The 18,402-nt window shown below is 56.9% G+C and overlaps 1 protein-coding gene across 2 annotated transcripts in view; it reads left to right on the top strand.

The window, feature by feature from the left end:
• JPH3 (junctophilin 3) overlaps positions 1-18,402 on the top strand; it is a 152,134-nt gene that overhangs the window by 73,010 nt on the left and 60,722 nt on the right. Inside the window, exon 1 of one of the 2 annotated variants that reach the window (XM_024735530.1) lies at positions 230-611. The exons of the other annotated variant lie outside the window; for it this stretch is intronic. Within the exon in view, the coding sequence (XP_024591298.1) occupies positions 230-611 (382 nt within the window). Of the gene's footprint in view, positions 1-229; positions 612-18,402 lie in introns of those variants that run through there. 2 annotated transcript variants of the gene reach the window in all.

An 18,402-nucleotide genomic window follows, 5' to 3' on the forward strand; every position in this document is an offset into this window, starting at 1 on the left:
AAAATGAATAATCGCCCCCAATTGACTTAAATTCCACCGAAGCCGGCGCCGCGGCCGCCCGCCGACCGGGACCTGCTCGCTGTGTTTTTTGCTTTCTCCATTCTTCCTTTAAAAAAAAAAAAAAAAAGCAAAACAAAACCAGCCAGCCAGCCAACCAAGACTCCGGTTTGTTGATCGCCTTTTTTTTTTTTTTTCACCGTTTGCGGGATTTGCAAACCGAGTTACATGCATGTCCAGTGGGGGTAGGTTTAATTTTGACGATGGAGGGTCCTACTGTGGAGGCTGGGAGGACGGCAAGGCGCACGGCCATGGCGTCTGCACCGGCCCCAAGGGCCAAGGCGAATACACCGGCTCGTGGAGCCACGGCTTCGAGGTACTGGGCGTCTACACCTGGCCCAGCGGCAACACGTACCAGGGCACTTGGGCGCAGGGCAAGCGCCACGGCATCGGCCTGGAGAGCAAGGGGAAGTGGGTGTACAAGGGCGAGTGGACGCACGGATTTAAGGGGCGCTACGGGGTGCGGGAGTGCACGGGCAACGGGGCCAAGTACGAAGGGACCTGGAGCAACGGGCTGCAGGACGGCTACGGCACCGAGACCTACTCCGATGGAGGTAGGTGCGCTGGGCGCGCGGGGGCTGGCGGAGGAGGGACCGTCTTCTCTTGCCTCTTCTGTTTATCTCTGGGGAAGTCCAGCTTTTCCCTCCAGAGGGCCGTGGGCACCTGGGGCATTTCCTGGGGCTCCCTGGAGGCCACAGCGGCCTTGGCTACAGGTTGCCCCACTGCCTGGCGGGGGACAGTGCCCCTGTGCTAGCTGAAGGGTGTTGGGGGCTTTCCAGGAGCAGTGCCAGGCCCGGGAGCCGCGGAGCTGAGCAGTGTCAGTGCATCGTCCAAGAGGAGGCCGGAAAGGCCAGACTGGGCCCGCGGCCTCCTCCGGTACCCAGCAAGGGCGCAGGGGGGCTGGGAGAGGGCCCCCTCCCCTTGTTGGCAAAGCTCCCTGGGTGTCGGCCTCTGGGAGTCAGGCCCCAGCTCTGCTGCTTGTTTTCCTGCGGTGCCGACGGGCCTCCCTTAGTCCTGATCAACCCAAGCCAATGGAAAGAGAGTGGCTGGGAGAGCTAGAGGCGGGGGCTGCAAACCCAAACCATCACAACAAGGCAATAAACTTCTAGGTGGTTGGACGCGGGCTAGCACTGCCGGAGCAGGCTGCTGAGGGGAGGGAGGGAGGGAGGCCCATCTGTTTAGCGCGAGCCCAGGAAGCTCGCCTTTCAGTGGCTGAATCATTTTCACCATTAGTTTAGGGGTGCTCTGTGCCTTCATTCTAAGATGCCACCACATTCCCGGCTGGAAGCCAGCGCGCTGCCCGCCTGCCCACCCGCCGCCACGGCTGTAAGATGGTTTCTGTGCAGGGAGCCCTGGCCAGCTTTGCGGCTGTCCCCCCGCCCCCCCGTCCCAGACGGTCCGGTGTCCACTCCTCGGGGCGTCTGAGAGGCGTGGAGCATTTACTGTTTCTGCAAGCCAGACCCCAAACGAGCCTGCTCTCCAGAGGCTCCCTCCCCCACCTAGGAGCTCATCCCCAGAAGTGGCTCCATGGCTCCCCAGTAATTTTTCAGGCATGCATGCCTGGGAAAGCAGTGGGGCCCAGCGGGGACTTGGGTGCTTCGGCACAGAAATCACGAGCGTACGTGTGGTCTCCTGCTCGCTGCCTCCGAGTTAAACACCTGCTCCGCGGCCACATCCACAAGTGACGGAGGGCTGGAGAGTAATTATTACTTTGGCTTATACAGCCGAGAGGCAGGGTTCGTTATTCGCCCGAGGGGAGGAGGCGTGGGGGGCAGTTACTTATATAACGCTCTTGCTTGTCAAAGCCGTGGCGCCCCGTCCCAGGCGGCCTCTTCTGTGCTGTTGTTGTTTTCCTGGAGTGGGTTGGAGAGCTTCCCTGACCCTGGGGCGCTGGGGCAGGCTGAGCAGACGGCCCTCCCTGGGTTCTAGGCCGCGTGTGTGTGTGTGTGTGCGCGCGTGTGTGTGTGTGCGCGCGTGTGTGTGTGTGTGCGTGCGTGTGTGTGTGTGTGCGCGCGCGCACACGCGCAGGCACGGCAAGGCCCAGGCGCAGATGTGGGTGGCTGAGGTGGGCGGCCGAGCAGCTTGGCGCTCCCAGCTGGGCTCTTTGGGAACCCGGGGACCGTTGTTACCCAGGGGCTCTGTCTGGCCGCTAGGCAGATCCGTCCCTCCAGAGGTGCTCCCAGCTGTGCCTGCGCCTAGAGACTGGAGCCTGGGGAGAGAAGAGCCCCGGTCCCTCTGGAGCTCAGCAGAGTGTCTGAGAGTGAGGTCCAGCACCCCAGCCAGCCCACCTTCCCCGGAAATCTTCAGTGGCCCACAGAATTCTATGCTCTGTTCCACAGACATCTACTGAGTGCCTACTCTGAGCAGGTGGTCGGGGCTCTGGGAAAACAGTAGACGGAAAGCTGTGCCCTCACGGAACTTCCATTTCAGAGGGAAGGGTGGTAATTTCGCTGTGAAGGCTGGGAGGGGAGGGTCTGATTCTGTGGCTGGGCGTGAGCGTAGGAGCAGATGTGTCGTTGTGAGGAGTGCTGCCTCCTCCTACTTCTCCTCCTCCTCCTACTTCTCCTTTGCTGTCGTTGGGTGGACATCCTTGGGTCTCTACCCGCCATTCAACCGGCTACACCGTGTCCACTCCCTAAAGCACTTCCGTCTGCACCGTCTCGCTTGAGTCTCACACGTTGGAGGGGCAAGGGTCATATCCATCACAGACAGCCAGGGAGGCCCCGGAGCCCCCGAGACAGGATAGAACCCCCAGCCTTTGGTGGCAGAGTCGAGGGTTTGAACCCCTGATCTGTCCAGGGTGGGGCCCTCTTTCCTCACATCACACCACCTGTATGCCAGCCGAGGCAGGCACACAGATGCAGGGCACCCGGCCGACCGCTGCCTTTTGGTTGGCAACAGGGCATGATGGAAAGTCGAATTGACCTTTCTGGCCCGGAATAATCAGGCCCAGACATCTGGGGCCACTTTTCTGGAACGTGGTCCCTGCTCCTCATTAGGAAGGAGGGGACTGTTGAGAATGTTTGCCCTCAAGCAGCGCGTGGGGTGAGCAGAGCCAACGTGGGGTGTCGTAATCTGCCAGAACAGAACGGTGGGCCTCCTCGCCTGCTCCCAAGTCAGCTGGTGGGCGGGGGTGGGCCATGTTTCGGAGAGGGCAAGGAGAGCCTTAATGAGTTCACGGTCCTGACTCCAATCCTACTTCTCCTTTGCACAAGGAGTGGGAATGTTGGGCAGGCATCAGCAGAGCTCCCGAACTTCAGCCCAGCTCCCAGTGCTGACTTGGGGAAGTGGTGATTTTCATGAATAATGCACCAACGGCAAATGTAGTCTACATTTAGCTGGAATTGGTATGGAATCCATTTCAGCTGGGGACACTTCTGCCAACTCCCCCTCCTCCAGGTTCCTCCTCCCCCGGGCGCAAGGCACGCATTGCTCACTAAAGTGAGCTGAGTGGCCTTCACTGTCTGTCAGGTGACCCCGCATTGACGGCGAGGCCTGAGGGCCCAGGGTGGCAAGAGCACATGCTGTGGGGCTGGCATCCGTTGGGCTTGAATCCCGGGGGTGCCTTTGCTGTGCTCTGTGACCTTGGGCAAGTTCCTTAACTTCTCTGAGCTTCTGTTTCTGAAGCTGTACAAAGGGTTGATAATAACTGTAAAGTAGGTGGAGATTAATTGAGGCGGTGTACACGTCAATGCCAGGAACAGAGTCAGCATTCGTTATTATTTAACACTGTTTTATCGTTACAGCTCATGTGCGATGAATGTCACTTACAATGATCATTATTAGAACCAACAGCCAGGCGTGACGATGATGGTAATGAAAATGATGACAAATGGCAATGTTCAGCACTTACTGTGTGCCGAGCATGGGGCTAGTGTATGTATAATTACAGCACTCAATTCCTGTACCTCTCCGGGCTTGGTTTTCTCCGTCCTCCCATTTCCCACATTGGGAAGCTGAGTCTCAGAGGAGCCAGGTGAGTCGGCTGGTGAACGCTGGGCGGCACCAGGATTCACGCTCGGGGCAGTGGTTCCAGATCCCGTGCTCCTGTGTGGAACACCTGTCTCTAAACTCCCTCATGCAAAGCTACCTCCTTGTTCCTTCCTCTTCCTCCGTACCCGTTTTCCTCTGGGTGCAGCAGAGGAGTTGTAGGCAGATGTACATGGGCAGACACCACACCCAGGCCCTCTTCTCTGCTCGCTGGACCCCTGCTTTGCTGTACAGGTAAATATTTCCTGCTGGGTGCCATGCACACAGGATCCCACGGACCAAAAGTTACCCCCCCCCCACAAATAAAACCCTCCCACAGCCCGAAAGATATGAGTCATTGCATACACCCGGCCGCTCCCCCTCAGTTACAGATTCCGTTCACCGGCCCAGATCCCTCAGCCCACACACGAATCACACACGCCCACAGTCAAAATTCAGATTCCCCGGTGCCTGCGCGCACACGCAGTACACCTGTCACCCAGAGATGGTTTCCACCCTGTCTTCCAAAACACAGCCATGTGCATCCTCCAGCTTTGTTCGATTGCCAGGTACTCCAGATCCCTCCCAGCTCCAGCTCCTGAGAAGCAGCTCTCCCTGTAAAGGGAGGGTGCCAGCCGCGGAGCAGGGCTCAGATACAGATGACTTGCGGCTTTGTTTCCACTTTAAATACATATTTAGGCAGTTAATGCCCCCTTGAAGAGGGAAGAACCCTCATCCAAAGTCAGTGACCACTGGTCGTGTTTTCGGTGCTTGGCCAGGAATATGTGAAAAGTAAACTGTTTTTTTTTTTTTTAATCCAAATGCTCAGTTTAGGAGGAAGCAGGTCCATAGACACGGGTATTATGCCAATAGGAACTCATTTCAGAAACAAAAGGCAATTGGAGATAAAAGCATCTCCTCGGAGAGCCTTTCAGCCCCTTTGGGGAGGGAAAAGTCTCCATGAGGTGAAAGGAGAGGGGAAAGCAAATAACTAGTTCTTTGTTGCCAATAATAGCTGAGAAAGGAGTGTAGCTGAAAACTCCCCACATCCAGCACCGCCCCGGGGCGATGTAACGAGCTTTATATTAGGAAGCCTAACTGGGCTGGCGAGGAGCTAAGTATCAGCACCCTCGAAGATAGCCCTCCGCCGGCTGGCTAGTGCGTAGCCCTCGCTGACGCTAACAGTTCGCGCAGCAAACCCGGGGAGAGGGGGCCGTGCGCCCATCTTCCCTGAGGATGCCGTGGAGAGAGGACGCCCCTGGGGGAAAATGGTGATGGTGGCAGTAGGGGGTGGGCCAGGAACGTCTGCCCTTTCTCTTCAAGACTGTTTCTTCCTCATCTTCTGCCAGGCCTCCACAGCTTGAAAGACAGCTAGCTATCAAGCATGAGCTGATAATTCTGTATAAAACATTCCTTAGGTCCTTAAATGTCAGCAAGAGATTAGATTTGTGAGCCCTGGAAGAGAGGATTATGTTTGCTTGAATTTTCCGCCGTGGTCCATCCCTTCTTGGATTAGCCACTCCCCAATTTGTAGTTTCCTGGCTTGTGAAAGGTCACGTGGTCAATGAAGGTGGCACTGCAAGGGGTCCTGGCCCCGCCGAACAGGCTCTGTGGACTGGAGGAAGGGACCGGCTCTCCCATCATTCCGGAGAGGAGCTGTCCCTTCAGCACCTTGGAGAGCACCCCCCGCAAACTGCCTGGGCTGCCAGGGAGCCCGCCTTGCTCTAGTTCCTCTCGCCAGTACCGGCCCTGACCCCTCCACACTTGGCCACCAGAAGTCTTCCTGCTCCCGCTCTTTCAGTGTGTGGGTTCTGTGATCCATGAAACACCACAACTGGGGGTGTTTGTTTTTCACCCCAATCCTTTCAGTCTTTTCTGAAAAAGTTGAGTGCCTTCTAGATGTCTCCTGGTGAACCAAGAGAGCATTTCCCAGTTAGGGGAGGCAGCTTTGGGGTGGGATCCTTTATTAGGACTCATGGAAATAAAACCTGAGGTTTATTTCTGCCTTGGGTTGTGTGTGCTCAGTTCCTGTGGGTGTACAGGGGTTATAGGTGCACACCAGGGACATCCCTGGCTGTCCAGTGGGTAAGACTTCGTGCTTCCACTGCAGGGGGCATGGGTTCGACGCCTGGTCAGAGAACTAAGATCCCGCATGCCACGCAGTGTGGCAAAAAAAAAAAAAAAAGGGCACACCAAAGGCAGCAAAGGAACGATTTTGTCTGTAGCAGCGGATGAAAGACTGTTTTGCTTCTGTTCTCTTTAAACGGGCATCAACGGATTAGTCATCTACACCAACCCTGCCCAATCTGTATGTGGCTATTTGAATTTGAATTTAAATTAATTACAATGAAATGAAGTTTAGAGACTCGGCGCTTCCGTCACACTAAGCCACATTGCAAGCGCTCAAGTGCCACCTGTGACTCGTGACCACCACCCTGGACAGTGCGGAGACAGAACATTTCTGTCATCACACAAAGTCCTGTTGGACAGCGCTGGTGTGGAGTGTAAGAGTCATGCAGGAAGGGCTGTGTGTCTGTGCCGGTCACTGTTGAATGTCCAGTAACTAAAGTAGTGCCAACATGCAGTTGTCACTCAATAAATACTTGTGGAATGGATCAACTGTGCAAATGTAGTAGTGTTTCGTGATTTCACCCACTGTCATCATTTCACACATCCATGTTGCAAGAACTTAGAACTGGATGTAGACAGTTAAAGGGGAATTTTAAAGCTCTTTAAAGCATTGCCATTATAATTCCCTTGTCGGTTTTGTTTTGTTATCAGCTCTGGTTGCTTATAGAGACTGACAGTGCCTTACGTGAGTCAGGTGGATGGTGTTGAATAGAGCGCATAATAGAGATAATGTCCTAATGCTGCAAGGCATTCATGGCCAGAAGACTTTTTTTTTTTTTTGCGGTTCGCAGGCCTCTCACTGTTGTGGCCTCTGCCGTTGTGGAGCCCAGGCTCCCGACGCGCCGGCTCCGCGGCCGTGGCTCACGGGCCCAGCCGCTCCGCGGCACGTGGGATCTTCCCGGACCGGGGCACGAACCCGCGTCCCCTGCATCGGCAGGTGGACTCTCAACCACTGCGCCACCAGGGTAGCCCCAGAAGACATTTTTGGAGCACTGTCTAATGAGCAGCTTTCGTTGTAAAGTGCTAGGAAAGACGTGCAGAAAAATAAGTACCCTTTCATCTGCACACTTTCTAAAGATCCCTTTTCCTCAGTTTGATTCATTCATTCATTGAGAAGCATTTACTAGTTCCTACAGTATTCAAGCCATAAAGACTGAAAAGCTCAGGTCCACTTTTGATGAATCCACCTGGCAGTCTTTGCTGAGCCTGACTCTGTGTCTTAGTTCATTTGGGCTGCTGTAACGGAATACCATGGACGGGGCAGGGGTTGGGGGGTTTTAAACAACAACATTCATTTCTCACAGTTCTGGAGGCTGAGAAGTCCCAGATCAAGGCCCTGGCAGATTTGGTGTTTGGTGAGGGCCTTCTGGGTTGCAGACTGCCACCTTCTCTGTGTCCTTACCTGAGGGGAGGGACAAAGGAGCTCTGTGGGGTCTCTTTCATAAAGGCACTGATCCCATCACGAGGGCTCCACCCTCATGACCTAATCAGCTCCCAAAGCCTGTACCTCCTAACTCCGTCACTTTGGGAGTTAGGATTTCAACGTATGGTTTGGTGGGGGTAGGAGACAGAAATGCAGTCTAGGGGCTTCCCTGGTGGCGCAGCGGTTGAGAGTCCGCCTGCCGAGGCAGGGGACGCGGGTTCGTGCCCCGGTCCGGGAAGATCCCACGTGCCGCGGAGCGGCTGGGCCCGTGAGCCACGGCTGCTGAGCCTGCGCGTCCGGAGCCTGTGCTCCACAACGGGAGAGGCCACAACAGGGAGAGGCCACAACAGTGGGAGGCCCGTGTACCGCAAAAAAAATAAAAATAAAATAAAACACAAGAAACAGGAGGACATGACTTTTACCAAGAGAATACGTAGCCTGTATGCAAAACTAAACTATGTAAAATAATTACGGGTTTCTTATGCCAGACTTTGGGCATCCCAAATGGAAGGACCACAGGTGAGAGTTCTGAGAAGGGGAGGGAGAGACGTGTGTGTCCTTGAGTGAGCAGCAGAGGCGTCCCTGGAGGGGCCCCTGAGCTGTGTCTGAGTGACGGCGGGCAGAGTGGCTGGTACCCCAGGGCTGAAGTTGCTGACTTTGAAGGAGGCTTCTTCTCGGCCTCGGTTTTCTCATCTCTGCGACGGAGTCATAACAGTTTCTTCCATTTCCATCTCCCACCTTCGCGGGAATGTCAGAGGTGTTGATTGGAATGCAGGGAGGGCTCCCTGGTGCTTTTGGAGACCTCTGAACGAATCGAGGGGCAGTCTCCACTGCTGGTGCTGTCCTGCCACTGTCTGTTACTCGGGCCAGTGCGTCCCACACGTGAGTGTGTGTGAGAGTTCATTGCTGGCCCCCTGCTGAATTTCTGGGTCTGAGGTGTCGCCCAAGAATTTACATTTCTTACAAGTTTCAGTCGATGCTGCTGCTGCTGGTCCGAGGACCCCACCTTTAGAACCACAGTGCTGGGCGGCACCGCTTAACCCTGGCTGCACAGTGGGACCACCAAGGATAATTATCCCTGGAGACTGTTAGAAATGCAGAATCTCAGGCACCCGCAGACCTGCAGGGTTAGAATCCACATGCTTGCAGGACGCCCGGGTGGTTCTCATGTGGGCGGCTCCATTTTAGCACACTTGTCCCAATCTTGGCTGCTCACGGAGTCATCTTGGGTCCTTTGGGAAATGCTAGTGCCTGGGCCCCACCCACACATGCTGACAAGGTGGTCTGGGTGTGGCCTGAGTGCTGAGATTCTTCTTCAGAGAGTCCAGGTGATTCTGACATGTGTCTCAGGTTGACGGCCTCTTGCCCAGAGCAGCCTCAGCCACATGTCGGAACCACTGGGACAGTTCCAGGGAGGGACCCGTCTGGGTTCCACCCAGCACTGCTCCAGCCAGGATCTTGGACAGTGGCATCTGGCTTGGGTATGGGATAAAAGCAGGCAGGGCTGAGAGTCGCTGCTCTGGACAGAGTTTTTTAAAACTCTGGGCCAAGTGGCTCATGAAAATGAAAGAGACTGTAGCGTTCCCAAGCACCACATGTAAGTGCTGTTACGTTTCTGCTCTGTCAGCAGTGGCTTCCTCCTCTGTGTCTGTGTCTCCACTTTGTTTCTTTTTTTAATATCTATTTGGTTGCACTACGTCTTAGTTGTGGCAGGTGGGCTCCTTAGTTGCAGCTCCAGGGCTCCTTAGTTGCAGCTCGCCAGCTCCCTAGTTGTGGCACGTGGGCTCCTCAGTTGTGGCATGCAAACTCCTAGTTGTGGCACGCGTGTGGGATTTAGTTCCCTGACCGGGGATCGAACCCGGGCCCCCTGCATTGGGAGCACGGAGTCTTACCCACTGCGCCACCAGGGAAGTCCCTCCCCTTTGTTTCTTGTAAGGATGCCTCTCATTGGATTTCAGGCCCAGCCAAAATTCCAGCATGATCTCATCTCAAGAACTTTAAGTTCATCGAATCTGCAGAGACCCTTTTTCTAAATAAGGGCACATTCCCAGGTACCAGGGTTTAGGACATGGACATATCTTTTGGGGGACACTCTTCAACCCACTACAATGCCCTACAGGCTTCGGTTTGAACGTGCTCCGAGGTGCATACATGTTAACTAGAATCCTAAAGCCAGGAGATTCCTTTGGAAGAAGGATAATCACTGTTTTTAACATCCACTTTGTCCCAAGTACTGGGCTGTGCACTTACCATAGATGTTACTTCTTTTAGTCCTTAAATCAGTGCTTTAGGGTAAAGCATGTGCTGTCATTTAAGGGATGATGAGAAAGTGAAGCGTGGTGGGTTCCGTGGCTTGACGAGGTCGCACAGCCGGGGGCAGTGGGCCTCGGCTGGCCCAGAGCCGCCCGTGGCACCGAGCGATGGCATTTCCCAATGGAGCAATCATTTCAGCGCCCACCCCCAACCCCACCCCATACCTTACTGTTGAGGAAGCTGAGGCCCAGAGGAGTCCAAGGTCTAACAGTGAAGCAGAGAAAGGGAAAGATGACACAGTCTTCTGAACCTGAGCCTTTGCTGGGCCTTTGCCCAGCCATGCATAAACTTGTGGGGTCTCCCAGACCCCTCTGAGAGCATTTGGAAGCTGTGGTCCTCTCCCAGGTGGCAGGCAAGTACCTGTACTCATGCGATGTTTTCCGGGCACCTCTGGGGGTCGAAGATTCCCTGAGACTTCTCCATGGACCCTGGATAAGAGCCCTTCCATCCTCCACGGATGTCCAAATGGGCCGAGATCCCACAGCCAGTGGGAAGTGGGAGCAGGGCCTGCGGAGTCCAAGGCGGAGGCCTGGAGCGGGCAGTGGGCCTCTCCCTGTCCCTCCTCTCCTGTGAGGGTGCTCGGTAGCTTCTCCTGGAGGACTCCTGGGTCCGCCCTTGCAGCCAGCATCTGACGCTCTGACCGTCCTCCCATCCCTCTCCCCCCAGCTCACTGCTGTTACTCTCAGGCCTGGCGAGTGTCTGGCCTTGAGCTGGGGAGCTGCTCAGGCTTCTTTCGTGTGTCTCCCTGTGAGAGAAGCATGACTCCCCCGTTTTACAGGTGGGGAGCTGAGGCTCAGGCAGGCAGTGGAGACGGGAAATGCTGAAACAGGGCTGACCTTGCAGTCTCTGGGCTGATCGCCTAACCCCGGCCACCTGGACAGGCTCCCAGGGGAGAGCCCAGGGGCCTGCAGTGGGGCTATCTGACACAGGCAGTCCCAGGGACCACGCCTTGAGAAGCACCTGTCCCTCCCACCCCGCGAGCCAGCTTCTGCATCAGGGCTGAGGACGGCAGATGGGAGGAGGGGAGGCATTTCCAGGTGGGGGTGGGTGGCAGCCACACTGTGGGCAGGTCAATGGGGGAGGGTTTCAGGAACCAAGGGTGGCCAGGGGACCCCTCCCAGGAGTACGAGGCGGGATGTTACCTGGTAGGCTGGTGTCACAAACCCGGGCAGGCTTTGTCGGAGGCTGGTTGTAGGAGCCAAGCCAAGGGGCTGTGGGCCGTGCAGCCAACCTGTGTGCATGGCCTTTTCACAGCCCCACCCCTGGCCATTGGGTTGCTTACTGCTGAGTTCAGAGACGTAGCCGCAGTGGTTGAAGTCGACTTCGGTGAGGACGGTGTGTGGCGCCCCTCTGCTGTCCCCTCTGGGCGCTCCGTGTGCACACACGCCTGTGCGCTGGCTCCCGTGGCCTCCACGATCTAGAGGGCAGAGGCCCGTCTGTCAGGTTCCTGACTGCGGCCCCCGGTACGGCCGCAGCACCTGCGGCAGGGGGAAGCTCGGGGGACCATGGTTGGACGATGCATGAATGACACACCAGCAGAGAGCTGAGGATGTGAAGGGGCAGCCGTGTGGAGAGTGGGAGAACGAACAGGTGGGGAGAACAACACGTGCAAAGGCCCAGAGGCAGAGGCGTGGGCTGCAGCAGAGTGAGGGCAGAGGGTAAGGGGTCTGAGCACAGCTTCCGGGCCATGGGAAGGACGTTAGATTTTGTCCAGAGGCCAGGAAGGGCTCTGAAAGGTTTAAGCAGGACAGCAACGCGATCTGATGTTTGTCCTTTTGTAATTAAACGTTTTGTTTCCAGATAATTGTAGATTCACGTCCAGTTGTAAGAATAATACAGGGACATCCCCGAGCCCTCCACCGTGTCCGCCCCAAGGGTAACATCTTGCAAAACTCTAGTACAGTGTTATAGCCCAAATGCCAACGTTGATGCCGTCCGATGCAGAATATCCCATCGCCACAGGGACCCGCGGTCCTCCTTTTATGGCCACACCCACTCCCCCCTCACCCCTCACCCCCGTGTCTCCTCAGCCTCCGGCAACCACTGATCTGCGCTCCATTTCTCATTTCAACGGTGTTCTACAAATGTAGCCTCTGGGAGCACCTTTGCCGCTTGCCGTGCTTCTCTGGAGCCCGTCCAGGCCCTTGTTCCCGTCGACGGTCGGTTCCTTTTACTGCTCACCGTGCCCCGCAGAGCGGATGGGGCGCTGCCCCGTCACCGTCCGGGGCGTCTGGGATAGTTCCCGCGTGGGGCTGTTGGGAATACCCGCCGCTGCTAACTTTGACGTAGAGGCTCTGTGTGAACCTGAGTCTTCATTTCTCTGGGATAAATGCCCAGGAGTACGTTTGCTGGGCCGTGTGGCAGTTGTACGATTGTGTTTGGATAATGACTCTGGCTGCCAGGTGGGGAAGGAGAGGGGGGCCGGAGAGGAAGCTGGGGGACCCTGGGAGGCGGTGCAGGTGTCTAGGGGGAAGGGATGATGGCCTGGCTCCAGGTGGTGACAGTGGGCTGGGGAGAACCAGAACCCTGAGAGCTCAGAGGTGAGCAGAGCAGGCGGGCAGAGTCCGGGACGGTCAGCACCCAGGCACCGGGGACACAGGGGCCCCTGGGGGAGGGGTGGGTGTGGAGCCAGGTGAGGATGGTGAGGCTGTGGTGGAGGTTGTGAGTCCGGATCTCAGTGGGGTATCATACTCTGGGAGTTGGTAGCAAAAGGCAGGAGAGAGGTTGTCCCTGGAGGGGCCCCAGGGCTCAGAATCGGCTGAGGAGGGGGACAGGGAAGGGAGGAGGGTAGAGACAGGCCCGGGGGTGGGGATGGGTCAGCAGGAGCAGAGACGGGATGGGGACCCAGTCCTCACTTGTCCCGGCCACGTGGCCACCATTTTTGTCCGTTAGGAAATCTGATTGCCCCACACCCCGTGAGGCCAGGCCCACACAGTTACTATGCCCATTTTACAGACGAGGAAACCAAGGCCAGGGGATAGAGTGACTTGTCAAAGTCACGTGGGAGATTTGGGTTCTGGAAGCCACAGAATCACACAGCACAGGGCTGAGTTCAGACCCCAGATCCTTGGTTACGAGCCTGCGTGGGGCGTCCTGAATGTTGTATGCGAGCCCAGGCAGGGATTTCTGAGCTGGCGCCTGGTATGCACAGATGCTCCATAAATAAGCTAGTATTACTGTTGTAAACCATCTACAGACACCAGTGATGGCTGATAGTCCCGCTTCTACACTCCCCGTTGTCCCCTCCTATCCTTGTTACATCCTAGAGGTGGTATCAAGCCTGCACCGTGAGAGAAGACAAATGGTATTGTTTCACTGAGACGTAATTTACATAAAAGCCGTCCTTTTAAAGTGTACAATTCACCGCTTTTCGAAGTTCACAGGCTGTGCGGCTATCACCACACCCTCATTTTAGAACTTTCTTTTTTGTCACCCACAAGAGAAACCTCGTTATGCGTGAAGCAGTCACTCAAAAAACCCGCCCTTGGCAACCACTAACCTGCTCTCTGTCTCTGGATTTGCCTGTTCTGGACATGTCAAACAGATGAAATCCTACACTATGTGGGCTTCTGTGTCTGGCTTCTTTTATGCGGTGTCTTCAAGGTTCATCCACGTCCCATGTATCAGAACTTCATTCGTTTTTAAGACTGAATAACACTCCACTGTGTGGATGGAGCTCAGCTTGTTTATCCATCCATTCACTGATGGACATTTGGGGTGGTTCCACCTTTTGGCTCGTGAATAGTGCTGCTGTGAACATTCGTGGACGCGGTTTCGTGTGGAAATATGTTTTCCATCCTCTTGGGTGAATACCCGCAAGTGGAATTGCCAGGTCATCTTGTGACTCTTGTGTCTCACCTTTTGAGGAGCTGCCGCCCTCTTTTCCAGAGCGGCTGCACCGTTTTACGTTCCCATCAACAGGGTGTGAGGGCTCCAGTTTTTCCACGTCCTCTCCACACCTGTTATTATCTGCCTTTTTGATTGTCGCCATCCTGGTGGGTGTGAAGTAGTATCTCACTGCGGTTTCAATTTGCGTTTCCCGAATAACCAGTGATATTGGGGATCTTTTCACGCGCTTCTTGGCCATTCGTGTGCTTCTGGAGAAATGTCTGTTCAGGTCCTTGCCCACTTCAAGATTGTGTTTCTTGCCCTCTTACTGTTGAGTTCTAAAGCTTTTCTGTGTATTGTAGATAACCACGGTGACTTAAAGTGCAGCGCCTGAGTCCTAGCCACCCCCAGGGTGCCCGTTGGCATGCTGCCCCCCCATTGGATGGTGGATTCCTTGAAATAAATCGTGGGTGCCTTCCTCTTGCCCCCAGAGTCCCTAGCACGGTGCCAGACAGGGGCTCAGTAAACGTCGGGACCTCAGCCCACCGGCTAAGCGGCCAGGTGGTCCTGTCCAGTTCTCAGCGAGGTGGCTTTGATGGGCTGCATTTAGGGTCTGTTTTACCAGCAGCGAGAGAACAGCAGTGGTATCTGCAGGGAAGCTGGGACCCACACAGGTATTTATTGAGCACGGACTGTGCCGGGCAATGAGTTGGCCCCAGGGAGAGCGGGGAACCAAGAGCCCCAGGGTGGTGTGTCCATTTGTACAGGCTGGGCACCGTGTCAGTGAATCCTTTACATTTAACACTGACGGGATGGAGGAAGCTGGGCGCATGCTAACAGGGGCGCTGGCGGGTGTCTGGGGCATCCGGGACAGCCTTCTAGGGGAGTGACTTTCCCGCAGAGACCCGAGGATGGCAGGAGTGAGGCGGGTGTCCGAAGCACACCAGGAGGAGCATTTTTAAGCACCCAGAGGCAGAGGGAACAGGGCCGCCCCGGAAGCACGGCCGTGGGGCCACGGCCTGACCCTTTCGGTCTGCACAGAACCAACCTGATTGTCAGGAGAAACAAGAGCCAGGAGGTAACCCACCGGGGACACAGGTCCCAGGCAACAGCTGGGCCGGAGTCTCCCTGGGCCCTGGTGTGCCACGCTGCCCGGACGGCACCTGTGTCCACGGTGCAGGGCTCAATGTGGAAGAAATTAATCGTGGGTCCCAGAGAGAATGCGGCAGAAATATAGCAGAAGTCCGGGTTTTCTCGGGGCTGGATCCAGGCTGCCATGTTGACAGTGACCGTGAATCGACAGGCGCAGAGTGTCCTGCTAGCTCGAGGCCAGGCAGGAGGAGGAAAGGACAGGAGTGTTAGTGGAGAGACGGAGAGGGAGGGAAGGGGGCAGGGGATAGAGACAGAGACAGAGACAGTGGAGGGAGAGAGACAGAGACAGGGACGGGGAGAGGCAGGGCTGGGGAGGAAGAGACAGAGTTGGGGGTGGGTTATGGAGGGGAGGGGAGGGAGAATGAGCCCTTCCTGCTGTCAGGGGCACACGTGTGTTATTTCTCACTTCGCCCCTTGTTTCTAAGCCCAGAGCCCAGCCCCTTCCACATACCTTCCCATAAAGTCCCAGCAGCAGCCCCTGAGGATGGCTGTCCTCTAGCCCAGAGCAGCCCAAACCCACCCAGAGCAGGGCCACCCCGGCTGTTGCTGTGCCCCAGGCAGGAATCCCTGCCTCAGTGGGCAGCCGTGTGCCCCTGTCTCGGGACACTGAGGGGCGCTAAGTAGATCTGGGTCCCCAGGGCACGGGGGTCTCTAGGTGATGCCCAGCACTGCTGCACAACCACCCGGCAGCCCAGGGCTTGATCCCACTTGAGCTGCTCTCAGTTTGGCCAAAGTCCTGAGATGAAAATGCGGGTCTGCCTCAGCTGCCCATGGAGCAGGACCCCCCGCCTGGGGACAGCTCTCCATCTGCTTGGAGACGCCCCCTGCATCGTCCTGCAGGAGCGGCCCAGGCCCAAGCCCACTGCTCAGCAAGCCGCGGGAGGGTTGTCAGGGCTGATTCTGAGCCGGAGCCAGTCAGGCTGCACGGTCAGCCTGGGGGCTTCTGAGTTCCCTCAGCACCCGCCCCCGCCCTGGGGAAGGCAGACCTGTGCCTCCAAGCCTCCCCGCCCACCCACAGTGGCCAGCAGGGAGCAGTTCCTGTGGAAACGCCCAGAACTCCCTCAGGGCGTAGAGGCCAGCCCCCCAGGAGCACTTGCTTGGAACAATGGGGAGCCCTGGAGCGAGAGGGTGTTAGAAAGAGCCTGCTGTGGGAGTGGGCTTTGGGTGGGCCGTTTGGGGAGGGTCTGAGGAAGGGGGTTCACCCTGGAGTGGGTGCTGTCGGAAAGGGGGACAGTCCTCTGATGGGGGTCTGACTCATCTCCGGAGGGAGGCGAGGATGGAGCTGAAATGATGAAGGGTGCCTTGGCCTCCTTGAGGGTTTGGCGCTGTGTGGGTGGCCGGGTGACCTGTGTCACTCCGTGGTGGTCAGAGCAGCCTCGTCTGAGGTCCTGTTTACGTCCAACGGAAGGACAGCATAGCCTGGCTGGCCGGGAGTCAGGCCAGTGCCCAGGTGTCCGGGGGCCTCTGGGGGAGGGATGGGAGCCCCTCAGGTCTTGACACCATCGGACCGCCTCTCCCAGCCGCCTTCTGCCCTCAGAGCCGCCGTTCTGGCCGCCGTGCCTTGAGGACCCTGGGCGATGGCTGAGGGAAGTTTCTGGAAAACCCAACCTCAGGGGCCTGTCTGCCATGGCCGCAGGCCCTCCTGCCTGTGTGGCCGGGGACCGTGCAGGGCCTAGAAGGAGCGTGGGCCTTAGGCGGGAGCGATCGGGGTGCAGTCTGGCCAGGTTCCCTGAGGCACGGGGTGCTGGGACCTGAAGGAGCCAGGTGAGGGCTTGCTGGGGGCACCCAGAGAGAGTCAGGGTCCCCACCCTCTCTCAGAGCCCGCCTGGAGATGCCCAACCCAGCTGCAGCCCTGGGGCTGACCAGGAGTCGGGGTGGGGCTGGGGGACACGGTTTGGCCCGAGGCCTGTCCCGCCCCAGGCCCCCTGAACATTGAGTCCTCCTGGGCGGTGCAGGGCTCCTCCCTCTGCGCTCCGGGTCCCTTCTCAGAGCCGCTCTCTCCAGAGACGCCTGTGGAGCCCGCGATGTCCCTCCTTACCCTGGGGCGGCGGGGTGCGGGGCCAGCTGTCCCCCCACTGGGCCCAGCACAGCTTGGAGCTGCGTCCGTGGGGGCCGCAGGGGCAGCGTGGGGCCCTGGCATGGTGTGTCCTGGGCCTGGTCCACCCCTCGGCTGACCGCTCTGGCATCCGGCAGGGTGGGTGTGAGCTTCATCCTCAGCTCTGGGGCCGGCAGGCCTGGGTGTAACGCTGTCCCAGGGCGTTTGCAGCCACCCTCACTGGACGTGCCGTTTCCATGGGTGACAGGGTCACGGGTTTGGCGAACGGCGCCGTGGTTTGCTGCCTGCCTCAATCCCAGGTGGAGGCTGGTGAATATAAGGATGTAATTTCTTCCCTCATGATCCCCAAGTCTGTCCTACCCCTGGGAGTCCGCAGACCCCAGGTTGGGGGGCCCCTGCACCGGCCCCGCCCTTTGGGAGCAAATGTCATGTCTGAAATCAGAGTCTCCTCCTCCGTGTCCTGGGTGGAGTCCTGACGGGAGCCTTCTCCACCCCCTGGGCCACTGGGGCCTGTGGGTGGACTTGGGGGTGCCCTGTGGAGGTTCAGGGCACAGCTTGGAAGCACTCCCCAGCTGTGCGGTGCCCCCTGGCTGCAGAGCAGGCTTTCTGGGAAGTCCTCATCTGTGGGGTCCCCATGGAGCCCAGTAATCAGGGGGATTGTTTCTGGGCTTCACAGGAAGTGGAGGTGTCCCCACTGGGGTGGTCAGGGTAGCTGTGATGTCAGTCAGGAGTGGGCAGAGACCCCCAGACCCCCCCCCAGGGCAAAGGAAGGGTGGGCCCACCTCACCCCCAGGCCCACTCAGACTGCAGGGGCTCCACTAAGCCGAGGCTCTATTTTTAATAGTTTGAGGTGCAGTTCACATGCCATACAATTCACTCATTTAAAGCATACAGTTCCGTGATTTCTAGTTTATTCACAGAGCTGTGCGCCATCACCAGTCAATTTTAGAACATTTTCATCACCTCAAAAAGAAGCCCCGTCATCCCCTCCATTCTGTCTTATGGATCTGTCCGTCGTGGACATTTCATGCAGACGGAATCCTGCACTGTCTGGCTTCTTTCACTCCCTGTAACGTTTTCAAGGTTCATCCATGTTGTAGCTTGACTATGTGCCATGTGAATATTAAGACAATAATGTTCCAGCCTACGGATGGACCATATTTGGTTTATCCATCATCCATTGATGGACCTTTGGCTTGTTTCCCCCTTTTGTTCCCCCCTTTTGCTGTGAACATTCGTGTACAGGTTTGTGTATGGACGTGTGTTTTCATTTCGTTCTTTGCATTTTGGGGTATAAACCGAGGAGTGGAATTGCTGGGTCAGGCGGGGCCTCTAGGTTTAACTGAGGAACTGCTGGGCTGTTTTCCAGAATGTCTGCACCATTTTACATTTCCATTCAGCTTCTTTTTAAAGAATCTTCTGGAAGTTGAGATGTCCTTACAGGCCCTCTACCCCTCACCCAAACCTGGGGATT

Source organism: Neophocaena asiaeorientalis, unplaced genomic scaffold, assembly GCF_003031525.2.
Source record: "Neophocaena asiaeorientalis asiaeorientalis breed wild unplaced genomic scaffold, Neophocaena_asiaeorientalis_V1.1 scaffold40, whole genome shotgun sequence".
NCBI lineage: Eukaryota > Metazoa > Chordata > Mammalia > Artiodactyla > Phocoenidae > Neophocaena > Neophocaena asiaeorientalis.